The following is a 17,934-nucleotide window of genomic DNA, read 5'->3' as shown; positions in this document are numbered from 1 at the left end:
GCTAACTTACATGGCAGGAAAAGCATTTCTTACCAACATAGTCATCTTTTACAGTCCCATGTGGAATTTTATAATCAACCGTGTCGTTTTTATAAAAATGAAACACTTGGAATGTGTCAAATATGAAATCACCGAGGTACTCATCCATATAGACGGTCAGAATACGACGATCAAAGCTATCAATTGCGCGCCCGCCATACATGACCTAAAAATCAGTGACATCAATATTATAGCACTGGCAGTTGGGGCAGCAAATACAGTTAAAAATCACTGAGAGGTCCAAAACGCTCTTTGCTTTTGCAGTGACTGCACTGTGTAACACTGTCTCCCTTACGGGGTACCAAGGACATCTCCTCTGAGCCCCTCCCAAGGGGGACCAAGCAGGACGTATTTGGACTCAGTGTGGATTTGGCTGCTGTGGCCGCTCCTCATCACCCGTCTTGGTGGTTTTAGTGCAACGGCACCTTCCTCAGGTACCAGCTCACGCTCGGCTGTGATTAAGTGCTGCAAAATAACAGTTCCCCTCAGGATTTCGTGTCACAGCAGCTACGCAGACCTGGCCAGCAACTACACGGCAGAAACCACACTCAGCATTGCGAGAGCTTTAGAAATCCGATCGTGCAGCTCTCACATCAGCAATGCCCCACTCTACTAATACTACTGTAACACTCTGCTCTTCAGTACCTTTCAGCAGAGGATCCCAAGGGCGTTCTCACTCAAAATTAATTAAGCATCGTAACTCCCCTGTTGTGCAGTTACACACCATAGCCCGATTTCATTGAGACAATGAGATTAAGCGACTTGCTCAGGGCTATGCAGGAGTTTCAAGGTTGCCCAGGAGAGATTCTGAGCCAAGCTCTACTTGAGGATACCGCCCATGCGGAAAGGGAAGTGTCATTTATCTGGATTCTTTTACCATCAAGTGTTCCTGAGTGACACTGTAGGCACTCACCTCACCAATAAGATACTTGAGACTGCTCCAGGGGATTTTATCATCATTTTGTTCGAAAGCTTTTGTCAAGTATGTGTTAAGAATTTCCATGCAGACCTAATGAAGTTGTTGGAACATGTGAGATAAGGAGATCCATAAATCAGCCATACATATCCACAGATTTTATTTAATGTAGTTCTCATTTGAAAACTAACAATCATTTCTTTCTCAAATAATTAAAAAGTTAAGTATAAATCCCTCTTAAGAAAATAAACCCATGAGAAAGGCAATATAAACATGAATGATTGGGAATCTCAATTTTTAGTGGCAAAAATTGACATTATAGAAGATTGGGAATCTACATGAGTCCACGGCAGCAGAAAAAAATGAGGCAAAATGTTATTGTGAGAAATTGTTAAATCTGGGTAGATTATATGTTTTCAAAAGTAATCTGAGCAACTCAGGGATGTAAGAGCAGTTGTAATTATTTTCTTACCTGGAAATCAGATTCGTTAAAATCATATGGTACATTCCAGCCAACCTTCCCAAACTTCCTTCTCTCCTGAACCACAGCATGGAAAAATGCCAAGACGTAGACTAAGGATTTAAAGGCAGGATGTGGGCACTGCTCTAAGGCTTCTTCAGGAATTTTGAAGTAGGTGGCTCTCATGTTCAGTTTCAGACCATTAGGTGGTTCTGTCACAACCTACCAAAATAATTAGGGAAGCCATCAATTACTGGGTAGCCTCAGGAGAACAAGCTGTAAATGCATTACGCGCTCTAGGTAACCTGTACAATGCAAGCTTGAAAATTTTGAACAGCTTCCCAAATTCGTATCAATATGGATTCTTTTCTTAAGTAAAGACATGAAAAACCTTTTAAGTTTATCAAGGTAAAGACACATATGTAAAGAGAAACTTGATACTATTTTAGAAATAGTCATGTTCTTGGAAAGACATTAATATTTATCATACTTGAAGATCTAATTTACTGAAATATTACCGGTATTTTACATATTTCAGTTTGTCCTGCATATCACCACAGTAAGATGGCTTAACAGTCTTTAGTATGGCTTTACTGCTGATCAAACTGAGGCAGAGCCAGCTTCCTGGCAGCTTTTTCAAAGTGCTATAAAACTTTGTTCTCACTGCTCATGGCTAGACCTAGAAAGTGCGTATTTGCAGACTTTTAAAGCTCCATTCAGGCTCACTTCTCCCTCTGCAGCACTAAGCTCTGCTGGAGGTGAATACCCCAGAGCTGTCACTGATACACGGCAGCACATAGTGGGTGGGTCTGTCATGCCACTGCTTTCAAATCCGTGAAATAAAATGATGATGTTGACTGCGCTGGTTCAACACAAAGCAGCCACAGGAAAGAACATTAGGACAGCATCATGGCTTCTGCCTTCAAAATAATCAGCTCAGCTTGCTCGTGATAAATGCTGCAGCCTCAAGTAGCAGCTGGAAACCATTATCCTATTAGGACGTCTGCTCCACTGGCACTATTGCCAGGCGAGACAGAGACCTCAGCTCTGCACTTCAGCAGCAGCACTGACAGGGCTATTTCTGTCTCTCCGGATATTCCTCACTCGCGGCAGCAGCTGAATCTGAAGAGCATTTGTTACGTTTCCAGGTTTACTCACAAACCTCTGCTGTGAAATAACTGCTTCAGAAAAAAACTGCTGAACAGCTTTCACCCAAAGGAAAAATCATAAGATAAACAGTATGATGAAACAAAGGATTTGGTTTATAAAGACAAAGAGCTAGTACCTACAGCCCAAGCCAACACACTGCACTCAGCAGTGCTCCCCCCAAAGCCGTTCTGTTCTGCTGAGTAAGAGTGGCAGGACCTGCCCCCCTGGCCGGGGTTTCCCCACTGCTGGGTACCTTTAAGGACTTCTGCAGTATTCCAATGGGGAAGCCCTTGGTCGGGTCAGTGGTCAGCCAGAGGCGAAAGTCTGGATGAGGCTTTGTGATGTTCTCCAGGGCCTTTTCCAGATTGATAAGCCACTTCACCAAAAGGTGACAGTTCTGCAACATCAGCCACTCTCCACTAACCACCACATGCTCCAGCATCTGCAAAGCAATCTTAAGAGAGGGAGAGAACTGTCCGTGAGTAACACGGCCTTTATCCTGCACGCAAACCGAACCTGGTGGGTTAGTGCAAGGGATTTCCTCCTGCTAGCCAGCACACTCAGCACTTGAGTTAGTCTTAGTAGGCTTGCCAGAATGCTCCTGACTGAGAACAGGCCTTTTCCAATACCACAAGTTGCTCTGAGGTGCTTTCTTTTTTTTTATTTCCTTAATTCCTTTTGAAATTAAAAGTCATGCAGAGCACTGAAGTATTTCAAAACAGTACAGGAGTGTGCACGGCCCAGAAGAGGGTGAGCAGCAGAGCCCAGGAAATGGTGGTCTAAAGGAATCTAACAGGAGTTCTCCCACTGACTGAATTCACAGTACGTTCAGTCAGCTGCCAAGCTTTGGACATCCCTGCCTTTGTGTCTGTAACAAAAAGGAAAGCTACAGGAAAGACAGAGAGAGCAGCAGGGTATCTTTTTGGTAACAAACACTGTGACTTCCAATCAACCCACAGAGTCACTGATTAACCTTTGAAAGGCTGCAGAGTCACACCTTTTCAGCTCAACTATTTTTTAACAGACGACAATATCATTTTGATTCTGAATCTTCCAATCAGCCAAATGTCCCCTTTCACACTACAGAGAACCATTATTCCCAGGCTGGCAAACTGTGTGCTAGGTCTGAACCACAAAGTAACTCCCTTTAAAATGGAGCAGGCCTTTGGAAAAGACATTCGAACAGGCCCGCAACATTAGGAGCATGATTTGCAAAATGCTGTACACAGCACATCCCTACCCTCCCAACGAAGTTACCTTTTCTTGGCCTTGTCCCATGGCTAAGAATTTGAGTCTATCCCCTCCAAAGCCTGTCCTCTCGGCCAGTTTCATGAGGTCACTGACGGGATCAGAGCCAGGACTTAAGATAAAAACAACCGGTGAGTGCGGACTGCTCTGCTCAAAGACAGCTTCAAAGCTGATCACGGGGGGCTGCACATACCTGGTAGGAAAAGAAGCACAATAAACTGCTAATTTACACAAAAGCAGCCATTTGTAAAAGATGACTTTTACACAAACATCAGAGCTCACTGCAGACTGCAGATGGAAATGATATGGAGACAAAACACACTCTGTTGTTTAGGCAAACTGCAAAGTCATTTACATAGTTGATTACAACTCCGGTTCTGTGGCAAATACCTGAATGGTGTGATTCGGATTTGAAAGAAGAGAGTGACTTACTTCTCACTCATTGTCAGACTAACATAGTCCATTACTGCCCGATACAGCCGGTCCACTCGGAAACACCGTAAAAGCAGGAGTTTCTGAAAGTTTGTGAGATTGTCCTGGTACTGCATGGGGAACGGCATCTGCTCCAGAGCTTCTGTATCATACCACTGGCAAGAAAAGATGGGAGACAACACAAATGGATCAAATGGCTCGATCAATGAAATTAGTAGGAAAGCAGACAAAAGCAATTTGATTAATGAGGGGCCAAGAGACACAAGGAGAACAAAGTCAATCAGCTGCAAAGGAATATTAAAAGATTAAGTGAATGCAAAAAATTAATCTTTTTCAGTTTATACTGTATTCAAGTCCAGAAACACATTTGTACTTTCATTTCATGTCAAGTAATTCTCTGAAGACACAGAAAATAGCATCTCAAGCAGAAAGTATTAACAGATTGCTTACAGAAAGACTTCTTATAAAGCAAGAAGGCATGGAATGAAACTAAAGGCAGAACAAAGGAAAGTCTGTGTTTGTAACTAGCCTATAGAACTCACTGCCACAAGAAGATCAAAGTACAATTGAGCAGTACAAAAAGTAACAGTGAAATGTTGACTGTTGAAATCAACAGCAAATATTCCACTGACTTAACAGGGCAAATAACTCATCTAAGGCATTTGACTGGAAAATAAAAAAATCTACAGTATACCAGGGAAGATTTTTTTTGGTTTGTTTTTTAAATAATAAGAGCCTTAATTCTACTGGAAATAAGCCAATCGCTAACCGAGGTCAAGAAGAAAAGCAAGGCCTTGACAGAAAAAGCCAGTGGTGACATGCCTCCTGCCGAGTGCTATGGCACATTGCATCATACTTGAATGTTTAATACCAAAAGAAAAACAAGGAGAGAGAACCAGGATTGCAGAAAAGCACGTACATTTTTCCATACATCTGGATTTTTTTCCACATCATCTGGAAGAGATTCAAATTTCTCAGGAAATAGTTCAGACAAGCGAATTAGGTCTTCCCAGCCTTGATCTGGAAGCCAAGCATACGGTTTCTTTCGTGCACTCTTCTCCAGGGAAATATTGCCTAGTCACATTCAGAAACCAGAGTGAATGTCCATGTCATAAATTCTCCAATACATGACCACACGTACAGTCCCACTGCACAGAGAAACCAACTGGAAATTTGTTTCTGGAAGCACTAAAAAATTAAACTGGTCTGCTAAAGAAAAGATGGTATTCTCCAAGTGCTTGCAAAAGGCAGTTTCATCTTTGCAAACATTTCTAAAATTATTTATACATAGTCAGAAAATAACTAAAGGTTCTTTTTCTCAGATAACATCCCAACAATTATCTAATGTGACATTTGTCAATGGCTGCAGATAAAGATTAGCCTCTTTGCTGCTTAACAAAGTGAAAAAATAGAAATAGTAGAATCCACAACTTTTGTAAATCAACACAGTTCAGCTATTTTCAGTGGTCTCTCTAGGTTCTAGCTTTACAGCAAATCATATCTGGTCAAAATCTATCTTCAAAAGATCTTACAGCTATTGCTACATATAGCTATATATTTAAATATTCACTTTACCTTTCAAAAAGAACTCAAGTTCTTCTTGTGGAACTCGGCCATCAGCTTGTTCTATCTTCACAGTCATATTAAAGGAGAACAGTAACTTGTGTCTCTCAAACAAGCCTACATTAAAAGGACAATATTTTCAAAAATCAGCTGCTAAAAATTGTGGAACTGCAGCAATCTTTAAATCCACATCCTGCATCTGGTCACCCTACAAGACCAGGGTGATCAAAGACAGGGGTTTGGATCAGGCTTAGAGAGTCAAAACAGCATCTGTGAGCTACATCCAGGGATGTGAGATCCATAGCTGCATTCTACCATTAGTACCGTTTCTTTAGAAGTACAATGGTAATATGCATAGTTTCTTCAAACAGAAACAGCAGGGAGTTAAGTATAAATGGGGACCAATGCTGAGAACTGAACATTAGTGAATTCACCGTTTGGTAGCTTGCCTCTTGGATGTAAACCAACTGAGGGCACGGCTTTTAACAAGCATTTGCACAGCCCAGTATCAGCCCATCGTGAAATTGCACTAACCTGTGCAGCCGTAGTTATAGGTGTTGAAAGTCAGTGTATCCATGATGTTTTTTAACCTCTTTGGAAGAATAGGACTGGGCATTGATTTCCGAAGAGAGAGTCCAAAAACCTCTAAGAAGGAGACCAGCGAGTACTGATACATGATGTTGACAAGGGCCATTTCGGACAAAACAGAGAATAAAATGGCCCCTCTCCTGGCAGCTGGTCTGTAGCCATCTCGAAGACGATCAATATCCACTGCCGTCGTCTCAGCCAGATTCAGTTTTTCAATCACCTAACCAAACATTGATTTTATACGCATGTAATTACTGCGCTGGTCCACAGTATGTATATTCTATCACAATAAGCAGAGCTACTCAGTGCCTGCCTCTCTATGTTGACTTTATAGGGAATCTGGGCAGGTAACCCTAAAGAAGTAGTACGAATTGTAAAAATCAAAAGTTAGAGAAAATTAATCCCACCCTATGTATTTATGAAAAGTAAAGGCAAAGATTTACACAGAATCATGGAAATAGTGTGGGAAAAGCCCTCTGGGGATCTTTAGTTCAACTTTCTGCCCAAAGTTGGACTATGACCATCACTAGATCAGGTCAGCTGTGGCTTTGTCCAAGTACAGCCTGAAAACCTCCAAGAATGGAGATTCTACATCCTCCTGAGTAACAAATACCTTAACTTTTAATTTCAGATCTGATACAATACAAGACAAAGGTTGTTTCAGAGCTGAGAGAAACACATCACATGCTCTTTGCTTTAGAACTGTAGACAATCCTTACTTTGGTCCTGATAAGGACTTTTCTGAAGATAGGATTTGGTCCTCTGCCGCAATAAAATACTGCCCAACACTGAAAGATGCAAAATACTCAGGAGAAAACTCTCCATTTCCTTTCAAACTAATTCCTAATTCAAGGGTGAAACATGAAGCACAATACAAAAGGAAAAAACATGTTCTATTATATCTTCCCAAAAAGCCCAGAGCCGGTACCTCAGTAGCTTTGTATTTTGTCTCTTCCAGGGTTTGCACCAAGTCCAAGTTGTCCAACATGTTTCCTGTGGAAGATGTCAGTTCCCGAAGGAGAGAGTCTTCCAGATCTTTCAGCAAGTTTCTGTTCTCACTTGTCTCCTGGATGAGATGTTCTCTCTGTTCTTCCAATTCCTTTCTTTCAAAACCCGTGATGACGCTGAGCAACTGATCCTCTAGGCCCTTTAGTGTAACTACAGATACAACACATGTACACAGCACACAGTCTTTTTTTAAATACAAGGAGAACTTCCACAAAACTTATTTCATCTCCATCATCTCATAAAACTACAGCAATGCAACAGAGTGACTTGGTTAATAACTCTGTATCTTAATTCTACCAAAGCATCCTAACCTGACAGGTGCAAGAAGAGATATTTAACTCAGTTTCAGATTAGAAGAGAGAAGTGAGAAAAATTTTCTGTTAAATCAGATGCTAAGTATAAGGGAGCCTATCTAGTTTCACTGCTGTTTCAGACAAACAGCCAGGCCCTAAACGTGCACTACAGCATAGTCACTACTTTGCAACTAAATACACACTTTTGCTTACCTGTATAATTGATAACCATAGCTTTGCCAAACACAGAGGGCGAATACTTTGGGTTCGATAATTTGGTGTTCAGGTACAATCTAAAATTACTGTCATAGTCAACCTCTTTGTCACCCAGGACAACGAATGTTCGCCCCTGTGCAACTTTGATATTCTTCTCTAAGACATTGTCTATCACAGGATCAATGTATTCATCAACACCGTACAGCAAGAAAGGGCTTCCATACTTTATGGCCAGTTCTAGTTGTTTAAGGAAATCTGGATCATTAAAGGAAGCCATCTGCAAGAGAATAATGGGAAGATATGAAAAGAGAACTGATACTCAATTTGCTCGACATTATTATTTTACAATTGTTGCCAGCACTAAGGAAGTTGCTCTTTGTTGCTTTTTATCTTTCTTACAGATGATGTAAAATGCACTGGTACAAAACAGTCAAGGTGCTTTTTTTTTTTCTGATCAGTTGAGAATCATTTCCATTTGGAGTACTATTCTTCAAAGTTCCACCTGTGCCTCTGTTAATCGTCCTACATGAAAACTCCATCCTGGAGCTAAGATAAAACACAATCTACACCAGCCTTTTGGTTATACTATTTCTGCATCAACTAAGGCTGGCCAAAATCCCAAACAAACCATCAGTCCCAAAGTATTGAAAGTCATGTGAACACTGATATTCACTATCCATTTTAGAGACACAATAGACAACACATTTGTCAGTACATAATCGGTTCCCCATTCAAGGTGAAAGATATTTATGCAGCTTTTAAAACAACCAGTAAGTGATCATTTATCTTTACCCTCAAGTTATTTTTTTTTTCTTTCTTCTTAATCCAATGTAATGCCTGTTGTTGTGGGTCAATACAGAGTGGGAAGCGGCTTGCATACGTTGTCAGGATGCCATTCTGGACAGAGAGCTCATCTGGAGGCAATCCTTGGGAAACCCACCTGGGAACAGAATAGATCAAATACCAGGCTGGGACCAAAACTCAGTGGGAGAGCAGCACATTTCATTTGTCAGTCAAATTATGGAATTCATTGAGCACACTATTTAGACACACAAGGAAACATATAGTATGTGTGATTGTGAGAACAGCGACAAAACTCCAGCTGACTCATTGTCTGAGTCATTTGTAATTACATCGACTTGCATTTGGTGAGTAATTCTGCAGTAGTTGACATATGGGCTACCTGGGCATGGGTTTAATTCCAGATTCATTGAAGTCAATGAAAAGATTCATGTTGGGCTTTGGGCTTAACACGTATTATAGATAACACCTTTAAACATCTCCTAAAAAGGTATTACATGTGTCCAGGTTCAGTGAATGTCCCTGGAGTGTAAAGTACAATGGTTTGTTATAAAAATAGTCTCTGTTAACCAGAAGAAAAACAATTTGTCTCCTTGCCATCTTTGAAACGGGAAAGTAAAATGGGCTCTCTCTGGTAAGGCTGTGCACCTCCACCCACAATGCCACTTCTATGCTACAAATTCAGACTCCCAGTTCACGATTTCACATTCGGTAGTCACTGGGCTTCTTGACTGGACTTACCTGCTAACCTCCACCTCATTGGTCAGGAGGCTTTCTAAGCTAAATGGTTGACTGAGAGGAATCTCTCGTGAGAGGATATCTTCTTGCCACACTTGATAGATCATTTCGTTACGAAATTCCCAGTTGAATGCTCCTTCATAGCTCAGAAAAGCAGCACAGAGTAGACAGTCTCCAAGCAGCTTCACCTTTCGTATTTCATAGTCCTCTAATTCCTTTGTCCACCTGATAGAATTATAAGGGAATCCTGCGTCAGTCTGTACCAGGTAGATGGGGTTTATGTGCAGAATTTCCATCTGCTGCTACTTTAGATGTAGGTTGAGACAGATCCCCAAATTTACAGTCAGTTGTCCTCTCACTGTTATGATGGCCACAGACACCGAGTTGATCTGAACCTTCTTCCTTTTAATCCGAGTTCATCTTTTTCTTCTGCACTAAAAATTGTTATTATTTTTCAAGAGCTAATCGGTATTAGCTCAGAACAGATAGTAGCTCTTCTCAGAAACAAACATCACAGGAAGTGACCATTTCCAAAAATCTCTCAATTTGATAGATTTTATCCCTGGCACATGACCCTCTGATGTCAAAAATGTTCCTCTTTGAATCTAGACTTACCTCTTGTTTTCAGATCTCAAGCCAAAGATGAGCTTGTCAGCAGCCTCTAATCTTCTCTGCATAATCTCTGCTTCTTCTTGTAACTGTTTGTTTTCTCTTATTGCCTCTTCATATTTGTTCCCCAAAGCTTTAAGCTCCTCCTGAATGGCAGCCAACTCAGCCTTTATCTTTTCCAGTTCCCGCTTACTTAAGTAATAGTTCCGTTCTAGCCTAGCCACCTACATTACATTATGAAGGAAATGTAAGAGTATGAGAGGAAAGAAGGGCTTTGGAGAGAAGTCTTAAGTTCTTAGATTTAATTTGGCTATCTCATATATTTCAAAGGGTCGTGATAATAAACAGCATAAGCCAAAATAACTAGCATTGTTTCTCACCCGCCTCTTCCCATCCCAAATGTATACATCATGGGCTGATATTGCAGTTCCAAAGCAGATAAATCTAGAGTTTTGTATCCAGAAGGTATAATATTAAAGCATGTGAGCAGTCCTGCTGACACTGGAGGTTAGCAGGACTGTCATCCTGTGACAAAAGAGCAGGTTTGTCTGCTTAATAACAACAATATTAAGACCTCAAAAATAGTCAGACTCATCATGTAGTGAATATACTTTCTCATTAGCCAGCTGTATATAATTACCTCTTCTTGAAGAAAGTTTCTCAGCATCATCTGTTGGACATTAGATTTCCTTTGGTAATACAGCTAATTTTCTAGTCGTTCTAAAAAAAGTTAGTCAAAGGTCTGTGCTTAAGGGACATCGATGTTGTGTACTACTGAGCTCTGCTCTCTGCAAATGCCATGTGTCTTGAAGTCTGTTTTTAGCAGACAGTTATAAACTGTGTTTTTCTAAGCATGTTAAATTACAAAATTCCAACTCAACATGTTCCTCCCTCCTCCGTCGAGCACAGGCAGGGATTGGAACCCACATCCCAGCATCACGACACAACAAACACAGCAATTTATAACTAAGTACCTGCCTCACTTGTACTGCAATAGCTCTCCTAAAGACCTCTTTTTAAACACTTCAAAGAGGAGAAATGGGCAGTGTACAAAATTGTCAAGTATTATTTTTCTCATCAGGATCATGCTTCTTCCTCTGAGTTTGAATCCACACACTTTACCTTTTCTCTCTTTGGCTTGACTTCTCTAACCACATCACAGTAGCTCATCACTGCATCAACAAACTTTAACATTCCCAGTCCTGCTCTGCTCACAAGTTCCATTTCATTGAAGGATGTATTAAGATTCTTTAACAGAGCTAAACAGACAAACACAAAAATATTGCAAGTGAATTGAATTACAGTGCAGAAATCCTCAGAGAAATAGCTTTCCCTACCAGCAATATCGAGTAATGCTGTGACAGACAACATGAAACTTTTGTCAGAATATTAAAGAGACTCAGACCTTAAGATGAAGCTACTGGGCTATAACAATACAAGCACAATATTGCTAGTGATTCCTCAAGTTCTTTCTCCACGAAGGGAGTGCATTCAGTAGTTGATCAGCATGTTTGAGGATCACAGTTTGTTTTCTCTGCGGCAATCAGATGCAATTTTCTTCAAAGAGCCAAATTCCCCTCTTAATGGAACTACTCTGGATTACAACCTAGTGAGCATGTGCAAAGTTTCACCAATTAGCTTTAGATATAGCTTATCTTCTTTCCACTCTGTGCATATCACATTTTAATTGCCACCACATGGATGAGGTCACAGTTCTACTAAGTGGCTAAAAGCAGACAGCAGGCCTGCTCAGGTAACCTGTTTGTTTCTTGCCTGCTCTGAACCTGTAAGACCCTTGCTAAGGTATAAACTGGATGTAACACATAGCAGAAGGTCTTTGTACTCTGAAAAATCCAGTCATCCCAACAGTGCAACATCTGCAGCATTGCGGACAGCGCTGTCCCTCTGCATAAAGTGAATCCCACCCTCCCAAATAACCCTGGAAGGACGCTGACATTGCTGCACATTAACAAGATCCTATGTTCATTCCAGTAATTTACCTCGGACAGATTTCACTTGGCTATGAGTAATTCCATCAAAATCTATCTCCATCAGGGATCGCAGGAAATTTGCCTCAGACATCATTGCTTTGGCTGTCTTCCAGTTTAATTCTTTGTAGCCTCTGATTATAAGAACACATTCCAAAACAACCTGCACCTGCTTAGGGGGTTTTGCAAAGGATCTAGAAAACAGATGAAGACAACAGTAGAGGAGGAAAAGGAGGAGACAAAGCACATGATGCCAGACACACATACTTCCCATTAAGAGAGTCATTGCAATGCAACAAGAGCTAGTACATAAGACCTCCTACACAAAGTGAAAAAGATAACCCAGGCCAGACAAGAAATTATTAACTAGTCAAAAGCTCAAAACCTATTTTTGTATTCAGACAAATTGATCAATGAAATACTAAAGGATTTCAACAGTGGAAGGCCTAAAATACTGAGCCATGATATTCTTCCCTAGGGCAGTGTAGCATCTGTCCGTTGGGAGAAGCAGTACAGGAAGAATCCAGAGATCTACGAGAGAAAGGAAACTAAACAAGTGTGGCAGGGAAGGGAGAGCCATTGCTGTTTCCAGGAGAGCCAAGGACTGGATGTGCTTTCATATATATCCCCAAACACAAGATCTACTATAAAAGCACAGCAAGAAGTTAACTCAGCAGAGAAACACATTTTCATGCTATCAAAGCATCCCTGAAAAATAACTGGTATGTGGTACTGTATTCACACAGAATAAAAACAGAGGAGGAACGAAGAGGTTTGGACAGCCACCACTCAGGCAGAAAACCATAGCAGTTTGTGGTGCATCAGACACAGGGTAGAGAATCAAACATCAAACAAAGGAGTGGAAGATCAGGCTTGAGGGTAAGTCCTAGGCTAAGAATCAGGGGATTCTGTTGTGACCTCTGCACCCAGACAACTGATGTCCTGACCGTTACCCACACACCATGCAGGTGAGAAAGGTGAGGCGAAGGTTCAGACCCTGCACACAAGGGTGTCTCAGTGAATTTCCAAGAGTACATCCAAATGAGTCACCTGATTTCAGTAACATCAGACTTGTCAAGCTTCTGAAGCTCCAGTTTGGCAGCTTCTAAAATAGGCGTGACTTCAGCCAAAGCTGTCTCAGCAGCCGCCTTCTCCGTAGCAATAATCTTATTCTGTTCCTCTATCTCCACAGCTTTTTCTTCAGCCAGTTTTTTCTTCTCCTCAGCTAGGAATTGTAAAGGCAGGACCATAAATGGATTATTCAAATGTGTATACAGAACATCCACTAATACAGATTTGCTCTTGGCTGAAAATCAGAAATTACCATCAGTTCAGTACCTTTTTGTTACTAGCTTGCCAATGTTTACAGTTCCATCACCAGGTTAAGAATACTGTTAGCGTTCCACACAAGAACATACATAATCTTTTTTCCTCCCATGCTTCCCTTTATTTTTCCTCTAATAGCAATTTTCTGAATCAGAAAGTCCCTTTCTTGCTAATGCTTCTTTCCCACATTACATCCTGCACCTTGGAAAGGGAAGACAAGGGCAGGAGAACATAGGTATTGAGTCGCGTAAAATACTGTAGGCCAAATATATCGCAAAGATGGCAATCTAGCCAGATAGGGGACCTACTCTTCTAGCATGACACTAGATCAGCACAGACAGAACAAGAGGGTTACCTCTCGAAGCAGCTGGAGCTCTTAGAGTGTTGGGTTGGGGTCAACCCAACACAACACAGACTACATGAGGTTTGCTTAGCCTGTAAACTACCTACCTACTTCTGTGTTTGCTGAAATCTCTTGTAACAAAGCTTCACAAGCAGCTGCTTTTTCCGCTAATATAATCCTTTGCTCAGCAAGTTTCTTGTTCAGCTCAACCAGCTGTACACTAGCTTCCTTCAGTTTAACTAAGCCCCCATCCAGCCGTTTACATTGTGCTAGGTAGAAAAAAAAGGGAGAAATGTTAGTGAATCATTGATTGTGTCCTATCACACAGCAACAGACAATCTCACAGAAGGTAAATATGCTTATATGTGCACTTTGCAGCAAGGCAACCTTGGTTATGAAAGGAAAATGACTCTGAGAGACTTTTCCTTTCCTAAGCCTCCTGCCCAAGATGGTGCTAATGTCACTTGAGCTGCCGTATAGTAACCCTGTACCACAACTTGCTTTCCATATTACATTGTTCATGTTTTATCCTCTTCACATATTTCAGTGCCCAATGAAGTATGAATAAGAATTGCTGCTTGAGGAATAATGTCAAACCTTGAGCTCGGCTAGGCTGGTATTAGATTTAATCAGACTCTTCCCCAAGCAGTGTCTGGTTTGGCTCAGGCTGATGCACAAAAGAATTTGAAGAGAGTCCACCGTTTGACAGACAGAGTCCAAACACTCACATGTGGCCAAGACACTGGTCCAATGTCAAAACCAAATGCCAGCACAGCATTTAAGATAGTACTGATAAAGTTAGTTTTGTATAATGTGGGTAATATGTGGAATTCTCACCATTTTTTAAAAAATATATATATTTAAACCCCTTATTAAAAAGTCGAAAGCATTTGCACAGCCTTACCTAAAATGAACTCGTTTTTCTCCTCCAGCAATTTTGCATAAGTATGGATAAAATCAAGGTAATTCTTTGGTGTGACATGGTTGCTGCGTCTCAGCTTCTGCAGAAACCTCTTGCTGAAGTCCCCTACAGATTCGTGCACCATGACCATATGCTCAATCACTGACTTGGAGTTCTCTGATGGGACGCGTGTGTTTTTTCCTAAAATTGGGCAGAAAAAATTAAAAAATTCAAAGGTTTTAGGTTTTTTTAAGAGTCTGCCAATTACCATGTTTCTTACGTACATCTAAGTCAGGCACAAAAATAGTCTTTTCTGGGGCAAAAAGCAAGATCAAGGTAGAGTCAGAAGAGAACCTGAACCTCCTGGGAGGCAGGCCACATTGTCTGCAGAGTTGGGAACTTGAATTTTAGCATTTTTTAAAATCTATTTGAGTAAGAAACTTCCATCCAAAACCATATTAGACTGGAATTTTGCATCACCTGTTTAGACACAAGCGCAATGGGAAATCAAATGATGAAATCTACAATGACTGCAAAGTAAAGAATATATTTCTTAGGCTATCCCAAGGGCGAATGGGTTAAAATACTGACATTTTACATACCAACAAAGGATTGCGCAACTGCACACAAGGCCTGGCGGGGCCAGGGTAAGAACCAGTCAATACCAGTGTTGTTGACAAGACCTTAAAATAAAAGGACAGTGTTATCTGAAAAATTCCTTCATAAAACTAGACCCTAATCTGCCAGGCAGTCCAGTGCTTAACTTTATTTGCATCAAGAATCTGCAGGATCTGTCTTATTTGACTCCTGCTTAGCAACAATATTTACCACAAAGTCAACACTTCCATTTTGATAGTAAACAATCAGCTTTGCACCTGTGTCCTGCTAACTATTCGTTAGGCTGTACCATAGTACAGGATGCACTCAAAAGCTGCAACAAGGTGTTTTAATGCTTGAGTTAGGTTTCCCACCCGTACCCATCTGTCACATGTCTCTTCAGTCTCCCAGGGCTCCTTGCAGCCACCTGCTTAAGTGTAGCATCCACCAGATTCCGGTGTTTTTTCTCTCAGAGGGTGTTTCTCTCACCATGTCCTTCTTTTGGCTTTGGATACAAAAATGTTTCTCTTACCACCATCCTTGTTTCATAATGATTTAATACCACGCATTGTTCTGTACAGACTACAGAAGAAAGGGTGCAGACATAGGCTGTGTATTTCCAGTTCAATGAGGATGACTAATTGATTTCTAACTGTTCAGCTGGAAAATGAACTGATCTGGTAAATGCTAATCAATAATACCCACCAATGTGTGGTAATTAACTGGAAAAAAAATCATGCACTGCAAAGACTTAATCATGAAACCTGTGCTGCTTTGCTTTAGCTGCCAGACATCTCTGAGTGTCCACTGGAGACTTCTTCTCTCCTGCAAGCCTGTATTTCATGAGGAAGGGACTAAGCAGTGTAAACAATTGATACCTGGGAAATTTCTGCACCACGTTCTCAGATCATCCCCAACTGGGGACATGCCCAGGACAATATGAAGGTTGTTTGCGCATTTGTTTACAAAATATTGCCAGATACTCTCTTTAGCTGGGTTCATGCCAGCTTTAGTAGCTTCATCTCCAATCTGATTTAGAATGGTGTCTTTTTCATCATCTGCAAAAAGGGCTGGCACCATTCCTGTAACATAAGGACAGAAGAATGCTAGTGAGAACAACCAGTAAGGGAAAGCCATATGGCTGGGGACAGGGAAGATGAGAAACCAGAGCTACAAATTTTAAACCTAGTTTGTAAAAATTATTCTGGGTAGTTTTGAATGAACCTATTAATCCCTCTTATGCTTCTCCTCCTCCCTCCTGCCCCCACGGAAAACGGAGAGACAGTACTTAGGATGATGCAAGGGGATTTTAAGGAATAATTAATTCATTTTTGTTTGGGCTTCAGTAACATACAAAATGTCACAAGAACATAAAGTTCCTTTAACTCCGCAAATAAAATCTTCATTAGTCTCTACAAACTGTCAGTTCACATTTTCATTCTCTCAATCACGTGGCTAATATTGCATAAGTTACCTAATGACAGACATAAGCAGAACAGGAACAGGGAAAACTAGACCAAGGAAAGGGATAAGATTTAACACATCTGTTTTCAAATCAGACTGTGTAGAAACTTCTATAGAGAGAGTGGTCACACAGTGCCAGCTGCTGCTCATTTTCAGCTGCTGCATTCACTAAAAGATACTAAACTACAGTTTAGGACGTGTGCATATATATATACATGCTTATATAAATATATATAAGCAGCTGCTGCAGTTCACGTGAATGCTATTCAAAAGCCAATGGGACAGAAGGTGGGTTTGTAGCCAAATGCAGCTGAAATCTGAGACTCCTGCAACATCATGATCACCACGAATTAACTCTATAGCCTTCCCAGACTCTAGGAAGATGCCAAAATGCCATTATTAAGGCCAAGATCATTTCAGGTAGTACTGAAAGGTGTAACTAACTAAAGCAGCAGAGAGCACAGGGTGAAACAGTAATAGCTGGATCAAGGGTACATTTGAGATTATGAGTCACAAGTAGACACTGATCAGGAGGAACTGAGGCTGCCTGTGTCACCTGAAGTTAACATGTTGTTGATGAGTTCCAGGAAACTCTCTTCTGCTACATGGGCATCTGTAAACAAGAAGACCATTGACTTGTTCTCAATACCCAGCTTCTGGTACAAATTTTTCAAATCTTCTCGGAAATTATTTTCTCCATATCCTCGACTCAAGATGATCTCAAACACCTAAGGATGCAAATATATACTGAGAAGACACAGATGAACCCAAGACTTGATGCTAACTCTAAATTTCCATCAGACTGAATGAAGGGGTTTGGTTTGGCACCTATCATCAGTAAATGTGTAAGTATAAAAAAAAAATCCATGTGTTACATTCTTTTTTAAAATTACATTTGTACAACCCTGCAGGACTGCACTTTCAAGATTGCTTTGTGTTCATCCTCCTTTTTTGTTCTTCCCTTCCAAGCCAACAGCCTCTGTAAGAGACTGAAAGTCCCTGTGAGAGAGGAACATTTCCTATCTGAAATATTGCAGTATCAATTCCAAGGTTTCTCAAGCAGCACTAGAGTGCTGCTGTAATACAGTTAAGTAACAAAAGCAGTAGTTAGGGACTATTAGTTGTTCACCCTCAAACCCATCCTTGTTTTCTGTCCCCAGTGCCAAATCCCGGATTTAGGCACTGACATCTTCCTGCCCAGATCACCCACAGTCATCGTCTTAGACTTCCTGGCAATCACCTCCCCTTGTTTTTC

At 40.9% G+C, this 17,934-nt stretch overlaps 1 protein-coding gene across 1 annotated transcript in view; it reads right to left on the bottom strand.

Moving 5' to 3' along the window:
* DNAH10 (dynein axonemal heavy chain 10) overlaps positions 1 to 17,934 on the bottom strand; it is a 57,056-nt gene that overhangs the window by 3,338 nt on the left and 35,784 nt on the right. Inside the window, exons 52-73 of the mRNA XM_074159792.1 lie at positions 17,236 to 17,407; positions 16,094 to 16,297; positions 15,221 to 15,301; positions 14,622 to 14,819; positions 13,825 to 13,986; positions 13,099 to 13,273; positions 12,061 to 12,242; positions 11,183 to 11,319; positions 10,067 to 10,284; positions 9,455 to 9,676; positions 8,705 to 8,852; positions 7,910 to 8,189; positions 7,324 to 7,553; positions 6,342 to 6,615; positions 5,820 to 5,924; positions 5,164 to 5,318; positions 4,245 to 4,399; positions 3,822 to 4,005; positions 2,818 to 3,018; positions 1,428 to 1,637; positions 953 to 1,048; positions 34 to 205 (exon numbers count right to left, since the gene is read on the bottom strand). Of these exons, the coding sequence (XP_074015893.1) occupies positions 34 to 205; positions 953 to 1,048; positions 1,428 to 1,637; positions 2,818 to 3,018; positions 3,822 to 4,005; positions 4,245 to 4,399; positions 5,164 to 5,318; positions 5,820 to 5,924; positions 6,342 to 6,615; positions 7,324 to 7,553; positions 7,910 to 8,189; positions 8,705 to 8,852; positions 9,455 to 9,676; positions 10,067 to 10,284; positions 11,183 to 11,319; positions 12,061 to 12,242; positions 13,099 to 13,273; positions 13,825 to 13,986; positions 14,622 to 14,819; positions 15,221 to 15,301; positions 16,094 to 16,297; positions 17,236 to 17,407 (3,961 nt within the window). The remainder of the gene's footprint in view (positions 1 to 33; positions 206 to 952; positions 1,049 to 1,427; positions 1,638 to 2,817; positions 3,019 to 3,821; positions 4,006 to 4,244; positions 4,400 to 5,163; positions 5,319 to 5,819; positions 5,925 to 6,341; positions 6,616 to 7,323; positions 7,554 to 7,909; positions 8,190 to 8,704; positions 8,853 to 9,454; positions 9,677 to 10,066; positions 10,285 to 11,182; positions 11,320 to 12,060; positions 12,243 to 13,098; positions 13,274 to 13,824; positions 13,987 to 14,621; positions 14,820 to 15,220; positions 15,302 to 16,093; positions 16,298 to 17,235; positions 17,408 to 17,934) is intronic.

The sequence above is a fragment of the Numenius arquata genome, chromosome 16 (genome assembly GCF_964106895.1).
Source record: "Numenius arquata chromosome 16, bNumArq3.hap1.1, whole genome shotgun sequence".
Lineage (NCBI taxonomy): Eukaryota > Metazoa > Chordata > Aves > Charadriiformes > Scolopacidae > Numenius > Numenius arquata.
The sequence above is the reverse complement of the archived record's forward strand: the minus strand, read 5'-3'. Positions and strand labels throughout refer to the sequence as shown.